This window comes from Rhopilema esculentum, chromosome 20 (genome assembly GCF_057945365.1).
Source record: "Rhopilema esculentum isolate cy_ngs chromosome 20, ASM5794536v1, whole genome shotgun sequence".
NCBI classification, from domain to species: domain Eukaryota; kingdom Metazoa; phylum Cnidaria; class Scyphozoa; order Rhizostomeae; family Rhizostomatidae; genus Rhopilema; species Rhopilema esculentum.
Window position 1 is genome coordinate 15,358,318 of NC_142834.1, and position 26,750 is coordinate 15,385,067.

Sequence of the window (26,750 nt, forward strand, 5' to 3'; positions counted from 1 at the left end):
TACATATTGCCCCTAAGGGCACTAGATCATCAATGGGCTGGACAATGGCGCAGCTTATCATGAATTTGAAGATGGTGTAAGGGGTTAAATTGTCTGTTTTCTTTACAGTTTCTATTTTTTTATCATGCAGTTGGGCAGATATGTGATGCTTCAGCACGTATCCTTGTGAACTGCAAAAATGACCTGTGATCAGGTCCAGTGAATCCAAACTCTGCCCAGTTGTTCCTGTGGACTCAGCCCCCTTCTATCTCCAATAGTTGGCGAATCCCCTGTCTGATTTTAAACCAAATGGTTTTGCCTGGCCGTGGGTTCATCTTTAGGCCGATTAGAACACATGCGATTAAGTCTGCAGTTCATGGATTTCTTACTATGCCTTTATATTTTACATTAGTGCATAAATCGATATGGACAGATATAATGCTCAAGAAAGATTAATAGTTTTACTGTTAATAAAAAACAAATTAAGGCCAAAAGGATCCAGGGAGCTTCTCAAGATGCAAGAGAATGGTTTTTTGAAAGGTAGACAGCTGAAGAGGAAGATGGAGCTGAGAAGGTTAGTTAATAAATAAAATTAAGCTGTTTCTGACTGTATTACAGCAGCTGAAAAATTAGCTGTTTTATTTTCCGTAAGGAATGTTTGCACTGTTACTTTTTGCATCTAATGAACAACAACCTAAACAAAACCCAAGAAATAAGATATTTCTTGAAGACAGTTGTGGCTCGGTCAAGAAGCCTTTCTCTTCATTCGACTTTTAATACCTTAACAATATACTATTTAGTAAGATATTTGTGCCGATCCTTCTTCAAATTTCAAGCATTCTCGCAATCAAAAGATGCCTGTAGTTGTTAGTAAAACAGTGCATCCCTAAATTGAATAAGCAGCAAATTGACACGGAATAAACAAGTATTTCGAGATGATCTCAAATTTTTCAAGTATAGCTCCAAAGGCTACATTTGGAGCAAACGTATAGGTTTGGACTCCTTCTCTTTGCAATGACGGGGCTACATTGAACCTCATGAAACACTTAAATTCAGCAACTTAAAGAGCTGAATCCTGAGCTAAGGTGCTGATTCAATAATGTATGGCACAGTTTTGAAAGCAGTTAGAATAAATTTTTAAATTTTCTTGATTGTTATGTTATTTTTGTAAAGAGTCTCATGCTCTTCGCTCTTTAAAGCGTCGTACCTGAAAACATTGGCAGCCTCTTTTGCAGCAGCACTTAGCTGCTAATCTTGGCCTGCATAGAATTTGCCAATAAAGATCAAACGATGAACATAGTATAGCTCTTCTAACCAATGATGGTCTCTCGCCTTCAAGATATTCCTTTGTACGGCCCATAAGCGTGGATTGCCCGTGGCAGGAGACCTCTAAGCCTTGAAGTAAATTGCAAAATTAAAGTCCTTGGCTAATGTCAAATACAGTCCTTTATGTTGTTACCTTTCACGTGGAATTATTCTGGACTGAGACTTTTGAATCACAGCTTGCTTTGGGCTTTGTACATTTTTGTGTTTGTACATCAGTGTTTGCATCGTTTTGTTTTTCGAATCAAATCCACAAAAGCTACCGGCTTTTGCAAAAGCCCTGAGATTCATTTTGATTTAGCGTGATTTTTCCACTATTTACTTGTCGATTAACGAATTTTCCTTGGCATCCTTACACTTTGTTGAAAAATTACAGAGCCTTGGCGTCTTGTGAATCTGCAAAACAAAACTTGGGATGAACTGTGTGGCTGGGATAGACCGAACTAGGGTGGATGGTGGTTCAGGTATAAAGTGCCTCTGAGGTTCGTATTTTTCATTTCAAATTCTTAGCAATCAATATCAATCAATCTAATAGGAGTTAGTTTGGACTTGGCTTAGTTCACAGCATTCAGGACCGATTTACACAGAAGTTGTTATGTAGACCATCCTTATCGTTTTCTTTAATAATTTGCTTCGTTGAACGGATTTTATCAAACTCTAGGGTCTCCCTGATTCCCTGATTGTTGAAGTTTTACATTGAAGCGCATGTTAAATTAGTCAGAGGTTACCACTTGGCCTTGCTATCAAGGAAAGACTGTTATTCTCAGATGCTATGAGTTGATCAAATGTTTCTCTTGCTAGGATATAAAAGATTAATTCATGTCGAAGTTTGCGCTGCATAAACAGAGAAGTCTGAAAAGATAGGGAAAATATCACTAAAAACGATAAGAAGTAGTAGAACTTTTTGTGGTAGAAAGGAGCACATACACCCTCGGCGTGAGGTAAGGTGCTTTTATTTAGCAGTGTTCCTTGGCTCTAGCATAAAAAATGGCACCATGCAAGGTGCTGTATGTGCAAGAAGTAGAGACAAGATTTGGGCTTTTTCGGAATTCTATGTCAATTTGAAATGGAAAAATTTGGTTAACTAAACGTGCTACTGTGTTCAATATGTGCCAGAAAATTTTTCTATTTGAAAAGGGTTTATGTTTGTTCATTTGATAAACAAAAACAACCAGAAACCTCGAAGCTGCAATGATTTCTGCTTTTGTATAGATCCCAGCGTCTGACACACATCGATTACCGTCAATGAAGTATCAACTATTTTTAAATAAAACCCAGCCTTAAAGTTTGTTGCAAGACAGGGACCGCCGAAGGGGGGGCTGAGGGGGCTGAGGGGGCTGAGAGGGCTTCAGCTGAGGGGGCTTCAGCTGAGAGGGCTTCAGCTGAGGGGGCTTCAGCTGAGAGGGCTTCAGCTGAGGAGGCTTTAGCCATCCCCCAATTATTTCCAAAGTGTACTTAAACCATACAAAAGTCGCCTTGCTCAGACCATGCTGTAAAGCAACCTATCTCAGCTGACCTCGAATCATAGTCTTATCTGGCCATGGAAAAATAGCCAACGACGCTGTGCAGCAGCTCTCCGAGACTGCATTACACCACAATGTCAATATACAATACTGCGTTCGTTTTTTATGAGCTAATGCCGAAAAAGAGTATCAAACCCAACTGCAATCAATGTAATCGCTATGTTCTCAAAGGCACCTACAAAACGAAAAATAGAAATGCATTTTTTCAAAGGATTTCACTTTTTCATAAATCTTGAAATCTGACTTGGGTGGGAACCTCTTATTCTGACTGTGGTATCGAGCTTATCGCAGAAGTAGAACAGCCCATCAAAATGGGTCAACGAGCCAACGTTACGTCTGGTTACAAGTAAAGACAAGAGGGAAATTCCTAATGAGTACTTTCGAAACTTCTTTTAGGGCTCAAACTCCTTTGCAGCGGCTAGTAAAATTGTATTATGGAAAAGCTTTAATGGATTCTAGGCAACGAAAAATTGTTACTTTTGTTCAATCTCATTGGGGGGAGGGGAGTGGGGTGCCTGTTGAAAAAGCAGAACCATGAGTATGGATAATATCAGTCTAAATGAGGGTTGCTTGGCGGCAAATGTTCTTCCATGCTTATTACATTCGTACTCTTTCTGTAGTCAGAGCAACTGCAAAATAAAGTTGTGATTTTTAATTAATCCTTAAAGGGATATTTGAGCCCAGGCTTGAATTTCCAGCAAAGGGCTGAGTGTCTTCTCAAATATTTAACGAATAGCAATGTGGTGAATACCGAGTACTTCTACCTACAGAGGACAGTTAATGATAATCAAATCGTGCCTTAAAATCTGAATATCTGATTAAAAATTTCTTAGAACACTTTGATTACCTTAGAAAGATATCTTTTTAATCTTTTGCGAGATTTAAGAATGTGTCATCTGGATATTACTGTGCTATTAATGACGATTAAGGTTAGAGTGAAACATTTAACGTCGATAAAGCAATGGGTTTCTCAAACATTGTGGTGTGTGGCAAGGTATGATCGGACCCTGTATCCAATTTCAATTTGAGATCTTTGGCCTAGGCCATGCTTTTTACCTGGAGCGACATACTCAACATCTTTTCAACCGTATCTTGTTCTTTAAAAATTGGCTCCTTCATTTCTTTTACTATCTGACCCCTTACTTTCATTCAATTGATTAAATGTTAAAACAAACAGGGGCGTCCGAATAGGGGCAAATCCAGTGTCGTAGACTAGAGGTTGGAGGGTCAAATTTACCGACAAAAACATAGATGAAAAGAAATTTAGGTGCTGTTTCACCTACCAAAAGAGGATTTTACCGACAAATCAAGGATTTTGTGGACAACTGAATATATTTTACTTGGATTTTGTGACCCACCAAATCATTGGGGTGTCACACCCCCTATACTCCCTGCGAACTTCGCCTTTGGGCAGATCTAGCTATAATTCCTACAAAATGCGTCTATTAACTCTTGTTTATTCCTCTAAAGGGCTTTATTAACGCCAATTTATGCTTTTGCCAATGACCTATTAGTAACCAAAATAAAGAAACATTTTTCTTCCCTCTTTAGAACTCGAACACGCCCTCAAATAATCAGAGTGCCTTTTGAATCCTCAAGAAAGTTTCTTCGTTGCGTAATTACACATTTCTTTTTTCTTCAAAATTTGTCACACCTATTGCAAAAAATGTTCTTTCTGCAGGCTGTACTTGATATATCATAAAGAAAACTTTGTCATCGCATAAGATAAAATTCATAGATTTGGTAACATAGAAGCAAGACACTGAAACAGCTAATGCAATTGGTGAAAAAATTTAGAGTGGAGGCTTGTTTTGACTAAATCGGTAATGAGATAGATGGAGCCCAACTTGTGATCAGCTCCAAAGGATTTCTCGCACAGTGATAACTACATGAATAACGCTCAGTTCAAAGTATTGTTTTTGCCTGAAAGAAAAAGGCATACGGTCGTTATCGACGATTTCCAAGGCAGTGTTTAATCACTTCACAAATTTACTTGTTGGTCGTCAAAATATGCCCAAAGCAAAGATTAAAAAGAAATGATTTAACTGTTGTTTTGCAAATGTTTCGTTTCAAACGAAATTTTCCATTTTGTTCGTATTTTCCACAGCCTGGATTTTTTAACCGTTTTTTGGCATAAGGAAACAGATTATCTCAAAAAGGAGCACGAGAAACGTGAATGATGCCCCATAGTTTTGCTGGTCCAGCTCATTCTATCAGTAAAAACCATTTAGGCCATTGATTGGTTTCAAGGTGATCGAATATTGGCTCATTATCAAGCGTAGAAAGACAATTTTCAGGAATTGATAGTTCAAATGTTTTTACACAAAAATCTGAATTATTTTGTAACATTTGAAAAGGTCTTGTGTAGAGTCTCCTTGGAAATGTCTGACTTGAGCAGGACGTGAGTGGGTGTATTGGGGTGTATGCGGATGCATGGGGTGATTTTAAGCACAGAAGCCAATTTCCAGTGATATATCTTAAAAGGAAAATTGTGGACTTCATAACAGTTGCAGCTCCATTGCAGATGGTATGATGTGATTAAGAATCTGAATGAGAATTGCGAATATTTGCAGTTTTGCAATGAAGTGAGTTTTCATACTTTTGTGCAAGGCTCGGCACGAGTGACATCAGTCAAGCAATGTGCTTTCGCTTCTGGTCACACTGGACTTTTTCACGCCATATTGGACACAATTAAGAAAAAATTAGACTGTAGACAGTAACTTATTTACATGAATATAATATTAAATTAATGGTAACAGTATATAAATTTTGATTTGCATACCTTTTCGTTGTGTCTGTAGTATTCGACAAAACAAGAATTTTAGAATGTGAAAAAGAAAGGCTTTAATTCAGTTATCTTATTTTCATTCCCTATCAAAAAAATCAATGTCTGCAAAAAAAAAAACTATTTCTCGCTACCTGTTGCAAATGATAGGTGGTGGCTTTTGAGCAAATTTAACATAGCTCTTTGTGAAGCGATTTCCAAGTTGAACTTCATCAAGGTCAAAGTGTACTCCCTTTGTGCCATATCAAAAGATTTTCTCAATCTATAGCACATGTACATATTCAGTGGGCTATTTTTAATACAAGTTGCCTTCTTCATGTTGAATATTGTCAATTTAGAGTTAAGTCTTGAGTTTTCCTTTCAGATTTCATCTGCAAAAGAGATTTGACAAAGGGGCGGTGACGGAAACCACAGCGAAGTAACTTTGAAAGAGCGTCGATAAGGGAATCAAGATTGTCAAATTAATATCTTATTTAATTCAAAGTTTTCGCCTTTCCTCGTGGGCAAGATTATCGATAGCCCACAGACCCGATCTGGAAATTGCCTTGCTTTGTATCAACTAGTGTATTCAAAGAGTGGAGAGTAGATCAAGTAGACAACAATTGCACATAACAGACCCTGTTCGTTGTCCTTTTGTCTTCCTGGCTATAAAAGCATGCGAGATAGTCGGGTCGACAGTTCATTATGATCACTCAATGTGTGGTGACCTCGTAATGACTAGGTGGTTTTGTAGTGACTCGCTTGCAGGTTAACAGAGAAATTATCTGTGAGGTGCAACGTTAGAAATTCAGTTCATCGCTACAGTTCACTAGACGAAAATTCAATAACTAGCTTTCATGCCACGAGAGATTTCCACAACAAATCTGTAACCCATCACAAGGATTCGCAAAGAATTTCCTGGAAATTTGATCCAACACAGATAAGTGCAATTTTAATCTGGCTCAGCTCAAGAACTCTCTCCGAGTAGGTCTCAAATAAAGAACGGTTGTTTACTGCAAACAGTGAAGGGGCAGCGTGTAAAGAAAGGCGATAGTTGTTGTCAATTTGCTGTTTTAATTCTGCAAAAAACAGTTCATGACCAAACTGGAAAACATGACTTCATCTGCTAATGAACCATTCAAAATTGTTCTACTTGGAGACGAAGGTGTTGGAAAAACTGGTGAGTTTTTTACAAATCTTCGGATATCTATCATTAGTTGTTCATCGTGATTGCAAGGAAATGCCTAGCACAGGTTCTTCAATACTCGGAAATGACATTGCTTGGCAATTTGTTGCTAATAGCCTATTATCGCTTAATTGCCTTCATGTACAGAATTATTACATTTGCTTCTGTTGTCAAGTTCCTTTTAGTATTCCTCCCACCCGGATGTCTTGGAAAAACTGTGTCTGTTTGGTCGTCAAAGTGATATGAGAACGAGCGCTCGAAGTGCTGGACTTCCCATTCGGCAATTCGCAGGAATTTATTGTCAATTCCGCGTACTTAGCAGATTAATGCGGCCACTTTCACTATCAACGTCATTAACAGTTTTGATTGGAAATTTATGAACTTCTATTACTTTCAGGATGAAAATAAAATCGAGTTAAATTTAGATACCATCATCCAGAAATAGCGAGTCTAATTCTGTAGAAGGCGCGGTTTTTTGTAATGTGTAAATGGGAATTAAGAAAAAACATAAATAAGGTCATCACATTACCGAAATTCCAATGACATCTGGGTATAAGAAACACGATGCAGGCATGCCATAGACTGAGGTCACCATTCCATTCGCCGTCATGGTCATAGTAATTTCATCATCATAATCATAATCGGAACTCTTGATGAATTTCAAGGTGATATAAATGATATCTTTACTTGGAAAGACCGATGTTATTGGAATTGCAAACATAAAACAAAGACCTCCTGAAATTCAAGATCATGGGATGCACCCATATGCCAAAAAAAGTATGACGAAAGAGCAATAATAATAATGATAATTATCATTTTTCGTCATCGCCATCATTGTAGACTTGTTTCTGCTGTTGATGTTGCCTTAAGGAGAGTAATTTTGCGTTCCTGTGGTAAACTTGACTTGACTTGAAAAACAGTTTAATAAAATCTGTGAATTAAACGATAATATTGAGCAGAGATGGATCATTTTTTCTGATTTTTAGTACTAAGACTTAGCAAAGCTTCCTTTCAAAGTGTCACGAGGCCCGGTTTTGCAAGATGGGCAATTATCTCATGTAAATAGCGTACAAGATTTCCACGAAAGCAAAAACATTTCGAAGGATACTCAGATGCAGCAATATGATCGCCACCAAATGTGTATGAGATTTTCATGTAGTAATTTTCCCCTTGGTTCGCCACGGCGCACTTAGAATGATGTTTGTTCATACTACTCCACAAAATTAGCCTATTTCACATCAAATTGTTTTTGATAATGGACTTACCTGTATGAACCAATCCATCACAACCATGCTTAGTTTTAGGGAACACTTAAATATAAATGGAAGGGAATCTACCTTTGCCTGGCTGTAACTTTTTGTCCCCGAATTTTTTGTAGGGTTCTTTTTGCTGCCCCGCAGTCACAACAAAGAGACTCACCGAAGGCGCCACAGGCTACTAATCTCTCAATATTCCGTACCCTGTTGAACTGCATCACAAAGAAGTGAATGCGGATTTTGGAACAGTTTCTAAATCACCTAAAACGATTCCGTTTTAATGATTAATTAGGCAGGCAACTTACAGAAGGTGCTTGAAATAGTTCGGTGTAACTGTCAGAAAACTAGAGGCCACTTTATATGGATTACTATGACACGTAGCGCTAAGTTGAAAGCAAACATGGTTGCCCTGTTTTATTCCACAACGAGACATCGGCCAGAGTTATAGATAGCGACATGAAACGATTGAATTGTTAGCATTCTCTATCAAAGTTGAGAGCCTTATTAAAGCGAGTTGCATTTAGGGTTTATGAATGATAACGAGCGTATGATACTTTACTCCAACCAACTAAACGCTGTCGCCAAATGCATACCAACATATCCCCTCGAAATTCCATTCCTCTCTTGATTTAGAAAACTACAACAAGATATGATTTGATAAATCCTTTTAGAAAATTTATGATTCTCATTCATGAAATTTGATGCCTCGGCAAGAACTCTGATTAAAGTTCAAAAGTTTGTACAATTTACAAACACACAGGAAACGCTCTTGTTTTACACACAGGAAATTTCGTTTTACAAAAAGTGGAGATAGCTATACTCCCCCCCCCTTGATCCCCGTCATTTGAGACCCTGCCCTGTCATGTCTTCAGAGATAACTATATCTAATAATAATTCAGCAATATTGTGTATCTTTAAGAGTTCCAATGTGAGAAATGCACAAATTCCTTATCAAAAAGCGAGTGCGTTTGGCAGGTTAAAACCATTTTTAGGGCCACAAAAGTCAAAGATATTGCCAATTTCTACTGTGTTGCCAAACTTTTCATATTGCCCTTTGATCTGGTTGTTCTGCATCAAAGTTGCAAAATAATGCAATTGGCAAGACCCACAAACAAGCACTGAGAATTCCACTGAGAATTGCGGAGACGACGATTCCACATTTCCACAACTGCTTGATAAGGATGGAACGAAAACAATGAAAACAATCAATGGCAGCGCCAGCCACTAAGCTCTGGGGGGACAAACCAAAAAGTTCAAGCCACGCCCTTTTAACCACCAAAAATTGCTCTTTTACCAACAGGGAACGCCAATTTTATCGGAAGGGAGCGCCAATGACTAACTTCTGTTTGAATATTGGCAGTTTGAAAATCATAGGATTACATCACAAAAAGTATGGTGTCAAAATATTACCCCTCCCCCAATATTTTCTCATCGAATTTAAGCGAAATACAAAATCGGTTCTGCTGAGAACTGGGAGAGGGGACGTGTCCCCCAGTCCCCCCCTCTGGCGCCGCTACTGAAACAATATAAGCCGATCAACCATATTAATCTTGAATACATGTGGGAATATTTCGTTAAAAATGATGTTCCGTACAATCTCCGAAGTAAGGAACTGTGCAAACTCCCATTAACAAAAACCCAGCGTTATGGTATAAAATCCCTATCATTTAGAGGGAGTTTAATGTGGAATAATTTAGACGATGGTATAAAACTTGGAACCTCCCTGAAAAGCTTTAGAACTGAAATACGCAGTTGGGATGGCAATAGATTTTTGCTTCAAATCTCCACTTAGTCTTTATATGTGTTTTTGTGAATAGTTGGTCTAAATCAGTTCCTTAACTACAAATAAACCAACTGTGAAAAAGTTTTATGAGCATGAGTTTGATTATGATGATTATTATTATTGATTATCAAAATCCATTGATAGCCATGGGCCTTAAAATGGCTTGTAAACGATCTTTGGTTTTCTTTAGACATCCACCCCTAATACTATTTCCATTGCTGTAAATCAACATATTGACATGAAAAGACAACGTTAAAAAGAGCGTCTTTAACTGTTATAGTCATTTGCACAGGGTCTTTCTTTCATTTTGGAATGCACTGGGATTAAGCCACTTCAGTTTGGGGAAATGCATTGACATAATCTTCGAGATTTGAACAACAGTGATTGGCAACAAAAGCGAAAAAGAACGAGTTGATAAAGGCTTTGTTCACGCGATTGATTCTTCAACATAATTCCTTCCCTCTGTCAATTAATTTTGCAATCTTTGACACACTAATATTTCCTAATTTTGTTAGCTATTCACTAATTTTATCTTCATTTCTTTGCATTGATTAATTGCAAATTGTTCAATTTTGATTTAGCAATTACTAATAGAAGTTAAATATCCCTTTTTAGCGCTGTTGGTGAGATTTTTATGCAGAAGATATTTGGGGGAATATGATCCAACAATTGGTAAGAAGACTTTTATTTTGCAATTTATACAATCATATTTTGTATCAGTTTACTGCATGCTATAATATACGTTGCATTGCAAATAGATTTCACAACAGACTTTAGATGGAAGCATCAATGGGAGACCTAGACTTTTTTAGTGTATACTATTGCCAGTCAGATCTTTGCTATTTCTGTTGAAAAAATTTCTTTCGTCTTTCGTAGAGGATGCTTATTCTAAAAAGATTACATTAGATGGCAAAACACACATCATCGAAGTCTTAGACACAGCCAACAAGGTAATGAATGGTCTTGTGTAATCATTTGTAAGTGACTCTGCAGACGCCCTTAGGCCCTTTCCTATCTCTATAAGCAACAGCCTTCGGGCAAGACCCATGCTATACGTTTAACCTCAATATTGTTCGTGGGGTGGGAGAAGACCAAAGCCAAACAATGTTGGTATTATTGCAGACTCGTCCTCGCCTCGAATCAAGATATGATGATGATTACAGTTTTGATCCTCTACGTAAGATGCTTACAGATGTACAGAAACACAATGTGTACAGAAACACCCATAAGTCTTCCAAAAGTTGAGAGGAACAGGTTTTTCAAAAACTACGCGTAAAACCATACTGGAGTGTACTCATTCATCTTTCATGGATTTAACTTACAGTTACAAAAAAACTGGAGTGTAGAGTTACCAAAATAGTGCCAAAACAATACCGTGTATTTCTTGCAAACACTGTGTATTTACATCAAAGTTCTAAAAGGTTTACGACGGTTGTTTGTTGGAAGTAGCAAGGGCACAAAAGACGATCCTTGTGGCATCTACAGTGCAGTGCAGTTCCGGATCGTAGCAACAGTGCAATTTAGTTTTGCAAGATCCATGAAGAAGATTTATTGTTGCAAGGTCATTTCAATCAGCGTCACGACGCAATGTTTCACTATTGATTTTGTAATTTTTGTTTTAGGGTGAAGGCACGACGAGACGAAAAGAATTCATGCTAACAGCAAATGCATTCATTATAGCGTTTTCAACCATTGACTCTATATCGTTCCAGTCGGTTTTGCGTTACAAAAGAATTATCGAACAATATTCACGGCACGACGACATACATATCGGGCTAATAGGAACAAAGTCAGATCTGACTCATCTACGACAGGTGCCTCGGAATGAGGCTCAGTCGTTTGCGACAATATATGGCTGGCTATACTCGGAATCGTCAGCTGCCAACGATATCAATGTGCAGGGTATCTTTCATAGTATTATACGAGCAGGAAAGGGAGAATCAGGACTTCCAAAAAACGTTCCGGAGAGACCAATGAACAGAAAGAAGTCTATCTTTAATAAACTGAGTTCTCAGTTCATGAGGAAAAGGTCTTATAGCAAGCCTATAGATGTACCAGCTGAGATAGTCCAAAATGGTAATGGATTTGCAAAGAATTCAATGTCGTCCCTGTCTGTGACTGCAAATGTAAAACAGTATGCAAGGAGACGCTCCTACAGCTTTACGACTGTCATTTAAGACTTACAGTCCCTGGCCAATTTCCTTGGAACGCCTTGCTTGTTTAAGTGTTATTCATGAAAAATTTACTGTTTTCAGTAAGATAAGACCGACTTCTTCCCCAAAATAGCTTTAACGAATCAATTAAATCACATCTAGCCTCTTATCATTGCATTAAACTGTTTGGAGGGAGTGAAGGGGTGCAATAGAAAATATTCAAAAATTTGAAGCAATGAACCAACGATTTTGGCCGGGATTCTATATATATATCAATGTAGGTAATGAGATAAACTTTTAACCATCGCAATCCTAACATGAAGTACCTTCAAAAAATTTGTCTCTGTGTCAGCTAAAGGCATAAATACCTGGCTTTATGTATCTTTTTCTTGGCAAATGGCAGTAAGAAGGAAGGACAGTTTGGTGAATAAGTTTTAGCGTCTAGGCAACTCCTTGAAATGTGCTACTTGCAAAACAGACAAATTGATGCTATCTAAAACTCGTTAATCCCTAGGAAGGCCAGTTTTGTACATGTTGTCTTCAATGCATGCACCCTTCTTAATCAATAACTCTGAAGGAGTGCAATTGTGCTTGAAGCATCTTGCAAGGTTTATCCATGCTAAAACTGCTCCCTTTAGCATCCTCTAGACTAGCTGTATGTACCCTGGGTACCAGACTCACTCATAGGTTTTGTAATATTTTTGCGAGAGCTTTCTTCATAGCATTGCGAAACTATTTTTTCTATCAGTTAAACGTAGAATCCACCAAATGTATCATCGCTGAATGTTTTTGGCAGACTCGTACAACGTAATTCTTCCCGCACAAACGGGAAACAGGGAAACATTCCTAGTCAGGTAATAGCAGTGCCACACCCCTTCCCCTTAATTTTGAATTTGCCGGCAAAAGCAAATAGAAATGCTAGATTCTAAGTTTATAATCTATTGCTCCAATGTTTTAAACTTGAAGATATATGAATAGTGATAAACATATTCATGAATATTACGTACTCTATTCTTGCCTTGAAATTGTTTATTTATTCTCAAATGGCTCAAGCTTTCACTGGAAACATTAGGCCACAATGCATTATTGCCAACAATCATATCTTTGAAACACCATATTCAGCAAATCTTGGGATCAGCCCCCCTCCAACAATTTTCTTTAGCTTGTTCCCTGTGTAGCAGTTACCAAGCCCCCTGTCAAAGTTGATGCAAAAGGTTTTTTAGAAAATTGAGCAAACAAAAGCCTAAAATTGTAGACTGTCAATTTGAAAAATTAGAAACGCAATGCATAACAGTCTTATACTGTTTGACTCAGCCATGAAAGCAACGGTTGTAAAGAATTCAATTTTTTGCGATTTTTATTAGTTAAAAGCTGTCATTGCTAGCTATGATAAAGTTTTTGTAAGAAACGCGAGTGAGAAATGCCTATATTAGTGCTTGACTTCTTTAAACCCTGACAATACGTTCTCAGCATTTAAGGAACAATATCGGAAAGCATTTTTTAAGCTGCTGCACCTCAACTCATAAAATGCATTTAAAGTTGAATTTTCGAACTTCTATTGTAGAAGAAGCCTAACGTACAATATTGGGAATTTTTTTAGCAATTATTTTTACTTTATGTTGATTTGGCATGGTATCGTAATCAGCAATGCAACTCACTTGGTTGTAACTAAAATTCTTTAGCCAATAACATCAGAAAACAGGCGGGCTCTATCTGATTTGTTTTAAATCCCTCCCTGAAAGGTTTATAGGCCCATGAACTTTCCACAAGATTGCAAGACAGCAGGATAGAACAGAGTTGGTTGCAGCCTTACATAATTTTTAAGGGAAACTCATATATTTTTTATATTATCAACAATTTAAGAATGAATCCCTTTTCATGATTAATCAACTCATCCACCAACATTATCCACCGTAACTTTCACTAACACCTATAATTTCTGGGTAGAAAGAGACCATCACCAAAGATGCAAGGTTGGGGCTAACTGGTGTATTGGGGAAGTTTGAGACTCTAAATAACTCTGTGCTGAATTTGTATTTGTATTCTCTAGTAAACAATGGAAGAATAAGAATTACATTGAAGAAATGAATAGGCACTGCCTGGGTAGATTGGTTTGTTACTGACTGAGAGGGCAGAATATGGCGTTTTCTCTTCACTATGACTTCTCTTGATCTAATCTCTATCCCAAGCGTTTTGAATGACCTAACCAAAACTGGTAACTTTATGGTTATCAACTTCTTGTAGAATTTCTTATCAACTGCACGGAGATCTGATATCTTACGCGTTGTGTTGCTTCGACTACACCAGGCGGGGTTTACATGTATTTGTCAAGTTTTGGGCCTTATAGGCCGGCCCAACGATCCCCTGATATCAAACAGCATTTTTTGTGATTAAAGAATAACATTTTGACACAATAGGGGAAGAATAACGTTTCCAGCTCACCCATCCATTATCTTATATTCATTGGTGCGCAACAGTTCACCTTCAATCTCCATATCTGTTATCTGCGGTGCGGCAAGGTCATCTTTTCGGCAGGTGCATTCCAAATTTGGCCAGAATGACCATATTTGGATTACACTCCCATCATGCTTTTGGTAGGTAGAAATATACCGCATGCTCTTTCGCTCTTCCCTTTTCACGGCACGGCGAGAGATGGCAAACTATGGCTACGGGTTTGGAAGCTCTCAGTCTCAGGGCTATTCATCCGTGCATCCTCAAAGCTCGTTTACTGCACAAGCATCAAGTGCCTATGGTAGTAATTTTGGCGGAACAGGAGCACCTCGTCCCCTAGTTCAGCAAGGCTATGATACAGGTCCTGGTTATGGGTATGGCTATGGTCGACAGCAAGACAACCAGAGTTCTGCGATACCTTCATCACATCCAACTACATTTGGTACATCATCATATATGTCAAGAGATGCCGGACCTTATGATGCATCGAAGTCCAGCTTTGGCTACGCTCCGAGCTCACAAGGTTGGTGAAATTCAATTTAACCTAAATGGTATTTGGAGCTTGCTGGGAATTAGGCCATTAGGCCGTAGGAACATTTAGTGCTTTCATTAGGACCCTAACTTCTACATGTCTTATATTTGCTTTCCATCTATTCTGCTGATCAAATTAAGCACAAAGAAAATAGGAAATTGTTGTTTGATGAATCTTAGCTTTAATTAACCTTTGATGTGTGCATTTTTATGGCCAGAAGGTAGCAGTGAATTCAGCCTATTGTCTGGCCCACATGGCGTTCCTCGATTTGCAGAACGAAGAACACTAAAGGCTGTAAGTCTCATGGCAGACCTTCTTTGTTAAATGCGCAATCAATTTTAAAATTATAGATTAAAAATTCAAAGCCTTTTACTGCACTTCCATTTTATTCTTTAAAATGTGCAGGGAGAGAAGCCCTCCACCTCAAGGAGAGCAGTGCTTCAAGAAGCCGACATGTCAAAACATCTTTTAAAATATGTACAATTGTTTATAAATCTGAATATCTTGTTTTCAATTTTTGTGAAAATGCACTGAAATTAAGGACACTTTCTGTGCAAGTATTTTGGTTGTAATCGACATTTTCATTTATTAAAATGCTCTACCTATAGATTTTTTTCGTTAGTTGATGGATAGCTTGATGCAAGCCTGGCCATTATAGGAGTGTCATGGCATTTGTTCCCCTCTAGGTTCTCCTCAAATGCAAGACAGGGGCTACAAATTGCTCTCTTAAATTGCTTTAAAAATCAAATTGCTTTCCTTGAAATCCATTTTTTAGTTTGCTGTAATGTTGATTTATAACATAAATTCTTATTGCAGGTTCATTCATGTATGGTAACCAAGGAATGAAGCAAACTGGATCATATGGTGGAAGCTCAATGTATGGCTCTGGTCAATATGGATCTGGACAGTCTAAGCAATCATCCAGTCAAAGTTTCATGTCCCAAGCTGGTTCAACTAATCCTGGTTATGTTGGGTATGGCTCAGTTCGTTCCCAGGCTGGTGCTTCGGGAGGGTATAGCACTGCGTCTGTCTCAGCTGGTGGTTATAGCAATGTCTCATCCCAGGCTACATCAGCAAACAATGCACAACAAAAACCAAGACAAGTCATTTCAAAGGTGGATTTCCTTTTTAACAAAAGTCAGCATATGTTATTCAAATAATTAGATATCTCTTTAATAAGTGATCAATAATGATTATTAAATGTCAAAGTCAATGATGACTTCAAATATTTGATAAGTATCTTGATATATAAACTGTTATATTACAGCTAGTCTCCTTCAGTTTGAGAATGCTAATTTAGTTGATATCCAAGATGTATTTCCAACAAACTTATTTTTTTCTTGACAGCTAATCGAATCTACAAATCAAATTAAATGGTTCAATGTTGAATTAGTTATCAAATTTTTACACCCGCATTTGATTTAAGCCACAGCAACAACAAGGACAGCAGCAACAACCAGGAAACCAATCTGCTGCTAATACATATGACACAGTCATTCTCAATGCAGCCACTTCATTCCTGAGTCAGCAAGGTCAGCAGCAAAAAGCACCTTGGCAACGACAGCAGAAACCACAGTTTCGTCTTCAGAATGAAAGAAGACAGGGACCTAGAAATCCGCAGCAGTTGCATTACTGTGAAGTCTGCAAAATAAGTTGTGCTGGACCAATGGTAAGTTCATTGTGCATTGGAAGTCATTTAACATTGTTACGAAACATCAGTTGACTGCACAACCCAGAAAGTTTATGTAGGGGCCATGAACATCACAGGCCGAATTCAAGCTGGGTCTATTTAACTTGCTGCATTCATTTCATCCTGCAGCATTAATTACAAATATGATCATGGATTCTTTGTGTTAATATACAGACTTTGTGTTAATAAGCCTCCATTAAAAACATAGCAATATAGCAGTTTACTCAAGCAAGCTATAAGCTTAATTGCTCTGTTGACTTCTTTAAATATACTTGCTTTTATGTCAGCTTTTGATTATGATGCATAGAAAACTCTGAAAATCATTGATATGTTTTGATGCTTTTAGACATACAAAGAGCATCTCGAAGGTCAAAGACATAAGAAAAAAGCAGCATCTCAGGTTACAACGAGCAAAGAGGCTTTGCCAAGTGGGTCATACAAATGTGAACTGTGTGATATAACTTGTACTGGCTTAGATGCATATGATGCCCATCTGAAAGGTGCCAAGCATATCAAGGTAACACTATCATTACATATATATGTTTGCCATTTGCTTTGTTTCAATTTTGATTGTATATATATCTTTAAAAGTTTTTATTCATCGGTTGGTATGTCTTTTCATTCAATCCAAGGATAGATTCTGTTCTTAGATATATCATGATTTTTAAAAAGTGTTAATTTTGATTTTATCATTTAAATTTTATGCCTCTCCATTTGTTTTAGACCATAAAGCTTCATCAGAAACTAGGGAAACCAATTCCTGATTTTAAAACACCCGAGCAAATTAGTGCAGAGGAAAAGAAGACAGCAAATGAGGGTCCTAAAAAAGTTATACAGCGCCCAAAATCAGCAACGGCTCCTAAAATTAATTTTGTTGGTGGGACGTCTCTCACAAGCACTGGGTCTGGAAACAAGGATGGTGAAAGTTCTGCAACCAAAATAGATGCTCCAATTGAAGATGAGGATGCATCAATGGATGCCATTGATTCTGGAAAAGAGATTGTGGGTAAGGGCATGTTGTTTACTCAATTTCATGTGGCATCAAGATTGGCAGAATTTTGGTTTCTTTACACACAGCTAATGATGATATCATATATACCTTTTCTGTAAATATAAGTGATGACACTACACACCTCTGACAACCTGAAGCTGTATGTGTAATTGTGAAACCATTGATTTATACCTACCATTCCATTAAGGCTAGCCTTGATTTTATGAACCATGGTGTTTTATTTTAAGGGCATTTTATGCAGCTTATAACTTCACAGCACAGTAAGACATCAAATTTTTTGGAAGTGATGCTGAAGTTTTCAATGGAAAGGAAAGTGGTTTCTGGCATTAAATTGGTTTTTCTTTAAGTGAAATCATGTCAGTCTTTTTGTTTGTTCTCATTATCCAAACCTCTTTTCAGGTGAGGAATACATTGAAGATTTAAAGAGTGATGTTGGCAAAGTCATTGGGTACAAGTGCACCTTATGTGACTGTAGGTTTAATGATATGGTGGCAAGAACTGCTCATGTAAAAGGAAGAAGACACAGGCTGAATTTCAAGGTTTTTGATTCTTGCATTAAAACTTTTGACAATGTGAATAAAAAATAGAACAGAGAAAATATATGTATGGGCAAAATGCAGCTGATGATGAAACATTTCCTTAACCATCTTTCGGGGCTGAAATATAATGATGCATAAACCTCTGACAACCTGAGGCTGCAATTGAGTCCTTATCAAGTAGATATTTTGGTGTTTATTAACCTTGGGTTTTAGGACTTTTTAAAAATCTAAATTTCTCATTTTTATCAGAAAAAAGTTCAGCCATCACTGAAAGTTGATATGAAAGGCAGCAAGTTTCAAAACAGATTGCAGCGCAGTGGTGGTGGAGGTGATACCCGTCGAGCAAGGGAACAGGAAGTTATGTGGCGAGCACGTCAGCAGGAGCAGCTGAGGTGGGAACAAGAACTAAGGATGAGGGAAGAAGAATTGCGTAGATGGGAAGAAGAAGAGTACCTCAGGAAAGTTGAAGAGGATAGGTAGGTGATAGAGTCACTTGAAATTTGTTTTCATTGGTTATTTTTGCCATATTACAGCACATGATGAAACCTTTTCCTACCATCTTTCGGGACTGAGATAATCAGTGATGATTCCAACCTCTGACAATCTGAAGCTGTTTGGCAATGGTTACTTTGTGTTAATGGTTTATTAATTTGGCTTTTTGATAAGCTGTAATCTTTCCTTGTTGATAGGTATTGGACCAGACCTGATCACAGAAATATGCATGAGTTGGAACATTATGAGCTTGAACGCAGAGCTAGATATTTTGAATCTCAGGGAGGAAGAGGCGAAGGTGTAAGTGTTTTTTTCAATTTATTCTTTATTGTATATATTTCCTCATAATATATATTTATATTTAGTATCACAATATCAGCATCAAGCTGAATCAAGAACACATATATACCCCTTAAAAAGGTTTTGTATATATACTTTTTGATCAACATCTTAAGAAATTGATTTCATGTAATGCTATGTAAGAATTCAATTTTTTTGCTCTCAAGTATAAGTGGCCTTGTAACATTTTATTTTTAATGCAGCCAAATCCCTTAACACCTGACGATAGGCTGATCATGGCAAAGCACAACAAGATTTATCCAAATGAAATTGAACTAAAGCAAGTACAGAATGTTGTTGGAACAACAGAGAAAGCACTGAAGCTGGTTTCAGACCAGATTGCTGATGAAGATCAGAAGGCAGGACAAGAGGGAGCCGAGGTAGTTGTGAAAAAGGAGGCAGAGGAAAAGGTTAAGGTTAAGAAGGAAGATGGAGTAGAGCAGGATGAGAAATCTGAGTTGTTAAAGCAGGAAACAAAAACAATGACAACAAAGTCTGTTCCACGTAAGTATTAATGACTTAACCTGCTACATAGGCTCTGTTACACTATAAAAATTAACCTGGAATTTTCTTAAGCTGCTAATTTTGTTATGTAGACAGAATGAAGGGTGAACTTGGGCTGGTTTGATAATGATGCATGACACCCTTGAAATGTTTCTATTAAACCGTTTTCAATACTTTCTGTCTTTGTATGATGAGAATCAATTTTCCTCTATCTCCTTTGCTGTAAATGCTGATTTACTTTGTAACCAATGTGGGAACCTTGTGTGCCATGCATACAAGCTCCTCCCGAGTAGACCAGAGCTGAGTACGCCTACCTTGTACACCAAATGAAGTGCATTCTGTCTACAGCATTGGATATTGATACAGCTCGCTGTCAATTTCATTTTGAAATTGATTGGTTTGTAGCTGTGCTCTGCATATTCCATTGCCTTCTCCTAGTCACTATGTGACCATGATTGAGGAGACAAACCATGCAGTTGACAAATTTTTTGCAAAAAATGTCACTTAAAACTTCAGTCACTTAGGATTTGTTCCTTTTTTGAAAGGAAATGTTAGAATTGGATTGTTTGTTTCTCTTTCAGGCACTTTAAAAGGTGTTATGCGTGTTGGTGTACTTGCTAAAGGTCTCCTGTTGCATGAAAGTCTAGACGTTGAGCTTGTTGTTTTGTGTAATGGTAAGTGTGAATCTTCAGGCTATTTTAGTTATGCTAACCTCTTAAGACCAACAATAAGACATTTTATTTTACATTGGCAGAAGCAATTGATAATTTATTGTCTCTGTTTTAAAAATTAACAGAAATGAAAAATTAGCAAAATGGTTTAGAATCAGCTGTTCAATGGAGGTTTAATGAATATTTTGACAAGTTTTTCTTTTAAATGTTGGATTAGGTTGTAATTCAAGCAAGTAAAGCACTTTGGCTTACTCATATCAAGCTGAAGTCATTTAAGATTAGGCAAGCACCTCGACTGAAGACAGTGCATGAATTCTGTTATCTTCAGCCTGTTTTGTTAAATTCCTGAACAAACCAACCAGTACTTGTATGAAGTCAGATGTAGGCTATGTGCTTTCAAATGATGATACTCTTCTCTTGATTACCATGAGAGATATTAATGATTTAATGAGCCTGATGAAAGCACCACTAATTCTGTATTATTATATATACCTTATCACAAAAATAGACCATTTATTTATTACATTAAAAGGGTATATACAAATCAATGGGTAAAAAGCATGGTGAAAATTAAGCAGCATTTCCTTAGGCAATTTTTTCTCCTTTTTTGCTCAATAATACACATTCTATTTTTATGTAATAAGGTGTAGTGGTTTATTGGTTAGAAATGTATAGTATATCTATTATATTTCCCAGTTTGATTTTGAGGCAAGATTTTTAAAGGCTCATATGTTGACTGTTGTCTTTCACAGATAAGCCCACACTTACCCTGCTAAGGAGAGTTGCTGCAGCCCTTCCAGAAAAAATAAAAGTATGTTTAAAATCAGTATATTATATTTTATATGTAATTTTATTCTTTTTGCATATATTTGTTTCTCTTGCTCCTTATATTGCTGATGAAACAAAAAAAAGGTACTGCTTGACAACACCCCTTTTGTGTATGACAATTCCAAGTAATTATGTCTAGAAATTTCATGAAATACAATTTATTTAATGTTTTTTATCAGTCAAACCCTATTGTATTATCTCACATTTTTGCAATTTGCCATTTCAAGGATTTTTAGAACATGAATGGAAAAGTCACTCTCTGAGCAACCATATTTTGAGATGTTTGAAAGTCTATCAAAAAAGTTTAAAGCTTGAAATCAGATGATTGTCTCTGTATATATATTCTAGCAAATTACAAATAAGAAAACATTTTTTTCCTGTAGCAAGTTTCAGATGAAGTCTATGACATAGAAGTAGATGAAAAAGGTGGTTGTATAACAGTTTCAACACAGTCTGATCCAAAGTGTAGTGTAGAGATCAAGCTAACATCCCCAGTCATGAGGGAAGAGCCAGGAGAAGAAGGAAAACAGGACAAGAATGGTTTGTATTTGTCACCATTCTGGTTTCAAAAGTGCTCCTTCTTTATTTTGAACAATAAAAGAAGTTTTTTACGTGATTTGTTCCATCTCAAAGGAGTGAGGATTTTTTTGAGGTATCAGGTATTTTGCAAATCATTCCACATTGATTAATCCAAAACTACATATAGAAATCTTTCTTTGACAATATTTGGAAGTTGTGTACACAGTATAGGACCTTGACTGTATTCAATAGAAAATGTGTGCTACCCATATTAGAAAATGTTTGTCTATTCAAACAAGAGGGTTTTTTTAAATGCATACACAAGTGTAGTTCTAACTTGTAAGTCAAATACATTTAAGCTTGTATTAAAAAAGGGGTCTTTTTCTTTTCAAATGTTAAGAGGAAAGTTTGTGTTACTATACAAGTATATTATGCTGTTGGTTATAGAAGAGATGGAAATTTCTCAAAAGTCGCAACTCTTCTTTAATTTTAGCTTGACAAAAAGTAAATCTTAATAGAGGTTCTCAATATATTTGCAGTTTTTGCCATCAATTTTGGTTTTCTGCAAAGTTTCAATGCAATCATGTAAAGGGAATTCAGTTGAAACTAGAAATCTTTCTACCCAATGCAAACTTGCCCTAAAATTTAACAAAATGTTTCTGCCTCTAATTGGCATCAATATGCGTCAGGTTTGTTGTGTCATTTCAGCTCTTTTCTTATTAGTTGCTCCATCTTTGCAGAGAAAACAGTCAAAGAATTCCCTTTTTTCAATCTTACTACCCTTTCATCTATAGAAATGTGGCAATTAAAAACTTCAGAAACTCGTTTATTGGTTTAATATGCAGGAATGAAAAAACATGAAATAAGGAACATAAATATGGAGAGCTGCTTGAAGAATATTAGGGTCTTATTCAGCGCTTGGTCTTTCTCCCAAAACTTTGATTTTTTGAGGTCATGTTTAATACTGTCCCTTAAATCCCTAAATATTGATTTAGGATTTTATGCATTGACCATATAAATCAGTCAGAAAGTTGAGTGGACAGTTTTGTAATATAATAGCTCCAACATGTTTTGTGACTATTTTCAAACTGCTATAGCCATTTTGAAAGAAACATAACCTGTTATTTTGATGCCGTAGAATACTTAATTGCAAGGCAAGGAAGTTGTTTTGTGCACCAGAACAGCTTCCTTAATTGCTCCAGAAAACAGTTACCAGAAAAGGAAGAAGAATGGGAGATTGTCATAAGCTTTGACCATCAGTGCACCTTTGCTCCATTTTTTATGTATTCTTTAGATTGTCACATGGTGTTAATATGATGTCTGTCCTCCCATAATCACCAGTATATCATCAACTGAAGTAATGTGGCCCCAGTTCCTTTTGAAGATGATATTTGCAAAGTAATAGTTGCAAAACAATTTAGAAAATGTAAAAGAGCAAGAATGCTAGATATGTAGCAAATTGTAGCAAAGCAATTGAGGTTTCAATTCCCTCTCCTACATAATTTGTAGACTCTAGTCATATAGACACGTTTAAGATGTTAGTCTTTGATGGAGCGTATGTGCCTATTTGGTCAAAGCCTCACACCAAACTTCTGTTTATTGGTAGCAACATCAGCAGAGGGTCAAGTGCTGAATAAAGAGAAATGCCTTGAAGCTCTAGCGTCTCTACGCCATGCTAAGTGGTTCCAGGTTCGATTTCTATTTCTCTATTTTTCTTAACACCTCCTTCGTTTATCTGAAGCTGGAGAGGTGGCTAGCCATTGGTTTTTTGATCCTGTGTGGATTTTGTATCAAAATCAATCATGTTAGGAAGGGAATTAGTCTACTTACTTTAGGTCTTAAATTAGCTAAGTATGTGGTCTTCACTTTGGAAATTGTCATTGCAATGCAGCAGTAATGTTAGCCTGTCCAATGTACAATTTAGCCACTTCTCCATTCCTTCAGCGTGATAGTGTGAGCTGTTCAAATGTAAACTTCTGGTTTGACTGTGTCATGCAAGTTCACTTTGGTCTTGCTATTTAACGAGTTTGAAGATGGCTACTTGTCTTAGACAGCTTGCACTTGCCAACTAGACAAACCTATGAGGTGTATGAAAACTATGGAAATATGGACATGGCATGCATCATGTTCAGAAAATGAAAACTCTGTAGACATTTGCAACACGTTTCTTGCATTTTTGCTTAATTTTTCACTGCCAAAATGAAAGTTTGCATGTTACATGTGCATATTTGAACAAGGCTTGGCTATAGAGAAATCCAGTTTTAAATGCTAAAGGACTAATTGAATTTGGTGTGTTTTCAGGCACGTGCAAATGGGGTCCAGTTCTGTGTTATAATCATTCGTATTATGAGAGATCTGTGTAGTAGAGTTCCTGCATTTCAAGTCCTTGATGGATGGGTAAGCAAAGTTTGACATTTTTCTAGTGGTTTGAGCAAATACTATGTTCACAGAGCAAATATTTTGTTTGCTAGGGTTTCTTGGTAGACATTATAATATTGGTGTTTCCAATGTGGGAACCTTGCGTGTCATGCATGCAAGCTCCTCCCGAGTAGACCAGAGCTGAGTACGCCTACCTTGTACACCAAATGAAGTGCATTCGGTCTACAGCATTGGATATTGACACAGCTCGCTGTCAATTTCATTTTGAAATTGATTGGTTTGTAGCAGTGCTCTGCATATTCCATTGCCTTCTCCTAGTCACTATGTGACCATGATTGAGGAGACAAACCATGCAGTTGACATGTTGTTTATTCCCTACGTAATGTAATGATAACAATTGTCAATAATGATATCAGTTTTACTATGCATGTCATTCTCATCGATGATTTCTAAAATATGTGAAGTCTGCAATTCTTTTATATATAATGTAGCAAGTTGTTCATGAATTGTACCCTTTGAAAATGGCTTTTGAAAGATGAAGGGAAGTGAATTAGAAAAGGTATAAATTGAGTGAACATGAAAAAAGAATTCTTTTGTTAAAGCATAATGACCTTCTACATAGAAATATAAGTTTTGGTTCATGCTTTGGGTAAGTCACAGGGCTTCAAATACTTAAAAAAACATGTATTTCTTGATTAGGTGATTTTTTCTGCTACGTTGTCAAATTTGTCATAACTTAAAATATTGGAAGCAACCTGCACCTGAAACAAAAGAACTGCTAGTACTAAATTATGATTATTTTAAGGTAAGTTTAGTTTAACATTGTGTTCAAGTTTGACCTTAATTATCTTCTTCAGGCAATTGAACTTTTGGTAGAAAAGGCCCTGAGCAGTGGACCAAGCCCTGCTGGTGCAGGAGAGGCATTCAGGAGGGTGCTTGAAGTTATCTCATCCGGAATATTCCTCCCAGGTTTGTGCTTTTGTGCTTTTTATTAAAATCTTCCGCAAAGTTTTTAGAATGCCAGGTTTTTCATGTTGCTTTTTTGCTTATCTGAAGGAAGGTATGATACAAAGTGCCATATCTTTTAATGTTAGAGATAGATACAGGAGGAAGTGTAAACATTTCTTCACTGTAGCTTTTTTCTTAAGACTGAATTTTTTTAGATTTTTAAATCTTATGTGTGCTGCAGCTTTTATCATTGAATTTGTGATTCAGACACAATTTAGCACTTTTTCTTAAATATTTTACCAAAGATTTCTCCTGCTATCCAAACACCAACCTATGTGCTATCACTCTTTGCTTTTGCTGTTCTTGCCTCTCTTTGCAATTGCTTACCTAATAACCAATGTGGGAACCTTGCATGCCATGCATGCAAGCTCCTCCTGAGTAGACCAGAGCTGAGTATGCCTACTTTGTACACCAAATGAAGTGCATTCGGTCTACAGCATTGGATATTGACACAGCTCGCCGTCAATTTCATTTTGAAATTGATTGGTTTGTAGCGGTGCTCTGCATATTCCATTGCCTTCTCCTAGTCACTATGTGACCATGATTGAGGAGACAAACCATGCAGTTGACATAACACTTATACCTTTCATGGTAGTGCCAGTTGAAGTCTTTCTGTTTTGAATCTCCTTATGGAGAGAATAACAAGTGATCTCAATGTTATTTGTTAATATATCTTGTAGGCTCGTGTGGCTTACTAGATCCATGCGAAAAAGACAAAACCGATGCAGTCTGTGATCTTTCAAACCAGGAAAGGGAAGACTTGACTGCTGGAGCTCAGGTGAGTTTCATTAATTGCTTGTTTTTTTAAATAAGTTTACGCCTGTTTGTACTGTCCAGGTACTACATCTCAGGTGTTATTTGGTTGGCAGTTAGATTGCAGGTCAGCAGACATCAATGCCTCTGATCCCAGGTTGTTTTTTTTGTAACAAGAGATTGACCTCTTCTGTAAATTATTAATTTCTCAGGCAGGTTAGAACATTGCAAGATTCGCAGCTCCATGTTTTTTTTACAAATTCAATCTTGACTTGATAGCAATGCACTGCTTGCTTGCAACATTATTTGTTTCCGTATTTGTATTTTACTGACATTTTCGTCTTTTGTTTTTGTAGCATGCACTGAGGCTACACGCTTTTCGGCAGCTGCACACTGTACTTGACATAGAACCGCTGAAGCCATCACCACGAGGGCGAGGCTTGGTGCGTCCTAAGAGGAGGCGCGATGACAGCAGGGACAGTGCTGGTAAAATTGCTGGTGCCAAAGTGCAAAGGAAGGATGATGAAAAGGGAGAGGTGGCTGGGACAAGTGCAGAGTAGAGAAAACCATTTGGGACACTGGACATTGGACGCTGTTGAGACAGCGGTCTTCTAGTCACAGATAACAGCAATTACATTGCTACGTTGGGAACTGTAGATAGTAAACATTTCGATATTGTAAATTAGGTGCATCATTTCTAACAGATTGTGCTTTTGAGATCTTAATGATTGTGTTTGTTGGTATGACCGATCGACACACAACCTCAATGTGCCGTTCTGTATGTAAATTAACGAATTAGAATTTCATGGTACTTAGAAGATTTCGTTTGTTTATATTTGTAAGAAATCTGGCTATTTCCCACTCATGAGACGTGCAGTACATTTAATCCTAGAGTTTTTTCCCCAGTTTTACTGAAAAAAGTAATCGGGTTGATACGAAGCACTTACCAAATGTTTGTGTAATAAAAGTAAGTCTAGTTACTTTGTGACAGGCTACCGTTCTTCTGTGCAACATCTCTTGCAGTAGTTGTAGGCAATACCAAAGTTCGCTGTGTGTAATGGTGTGA

At 37.1% G+C, this 26,750-nt stretch overlaps 2 protein-coding genes and 2 non-coding genes across 6 annotated transcripts; all 4 read left to right on the forward strand.

Annotated features, from left to right (window-relative positions):
* Window positions 1-1,640: 1,640 nt before the first annotated feature.
* Window positions 1,641-14,433, forward strand: LOC135687594 (ras-like protein rasD). The gene is made up of 5 exons (XM_065204189.2): window positions 1,641-1,784; window positions 5,975-6,769; window positions 10,430-10,486; window positions 10,691-10,764; window positions 11,437-14,433. The coding sequence occupies exons 2-5, from the start codon at window positions 6,685-6,687 to the stop codon at window positions 11,989-11,991; spliced, it is 771 nt and encodes a 256-aa protein (XP_065060261.1). The 5' UTR covers window positions 1,641-1,784; window positions 5,975-6,684; the 3' UTR covers window positions 11,992-14,433.
* Window positions 14,434-14,582: 149 nt separating this feature from the next.
* On the forward strand, window positions 14,583-26,504 carry LOC135687588 (zinc finger RNA-binding protein). Of its 3 annotated transcripts, XM_065204182.2 has the most exons (18): window positions 14,898-14,941; window positions 15,168-15,244; window positions 15,767-16,065; window positions 16,377-16,619; window positions 16,987-17,157; window positions 17,364-17,646; window positions 18,052-18,191; window positions 18,441-18,667; window positions 18,881-18,983; window positions 19,226-19,526; window positions 20,108-20,200; window positions 20,950-21,008; window positions 21,409-21,565; window positions 23,151-23,233; window positions 23,846-23,941; window positions 24,781-24,892; window positions 25,612-25,709; window positions 26,041-26,504. In XM_065204182.2, exons 3-18 carry the CDS (start codon window positions 15,775-15,777, stop codon window positions 26,242-26,244), a joined length of 2,661 nt encoding a protein of 886 aa, XP_065060254.2. In that variant the 5' UTR covers window positions 14,898-14,941; window positions 15,168-15,244; window positions 15,767-15,774; the 3' UTR covers window positions 26,245-26,504. The 3 variants fall into 3 exon arrangements, with proteins under 3 accessions (XP_065060253.2, XP_065060255.2, XP_065060254.2); XM_065204181.2 differs by lacking the exon at window positions 15,168-15,244 and having other exon boundaries at window positions 14,583-14,941; XM_065204183.2 differs by lacking the exons at window positions 15,168-15,244; window positions 23,151-23,233; window positions 25,612-25,709; window positions 26,041-26,504 and having other exon boundaries at window positions 14,583-14,941.
* On the forward strand, window positions 19,772-20,011 carry LOC135687827 (small nucleolar RNA SNORA73 family). The gene has a single exon (XR_010516284.2). It is a non-coding gene; the product is annotated as a small nucleolar RNA SNORA73 family (small nucleolar RNA).
* On the forward strand, window positions 24,049-24,288 carry LOC135687830 (small nucleolar RNA SNORA73 family). Its single transcript, XR_010516286.1, has one exon. It is a non-coding gene; the product is annotated as a small nucleolar RNA SNORA73 family (small nucleolar RNA).
* Window positions 26,505-26,750: the final 246 nt, after the last annotated feature.

Coding starts and splice junctions, on each gene's coding strand:
- LOC135687594 (XM_065204189.2), top strand. CDS start 6,685: ATGACCAAACTGGAAAACATGACTTCATCTGCTAATGAACCATTCAAA. Junction 6,770..10,429: donor CGAAGGTGTTGGAAAAACTG/GTGAGTTTTTTA, acceptor ATCCCTTTTTAG/CGCTGTTGGTGAGATTTTTA. Junction 10,487..10,690: donor GGAATATGATCCAACAATTG/GTAAGAAGACTT, acceptor CGTCTTTCGTAG/AGGATGCTTATTCTAAAAAG.
- LOC135687588 (XM_065204181.2), top strand. CDS start 14,620: ATGGCAAACTATGGCTACGGGTTTGGAAGCTCTCAGTCTCAGGGCTAT. Junction 20,201..20,949: donor GCTTGTTGTTTTGTGTAATG/GTAAGTGTGAAT, acceptor TGTCTTTCACAG/ATAAGCCCACACTTACCCTG. Junction 23,234..23,845: donor GCCATGCTAAGTGGTTCCAG/GTTCGATTTCTA, acceptor GTGTGTTTTCAG/GCACGTGCAAATGGGGTCCA.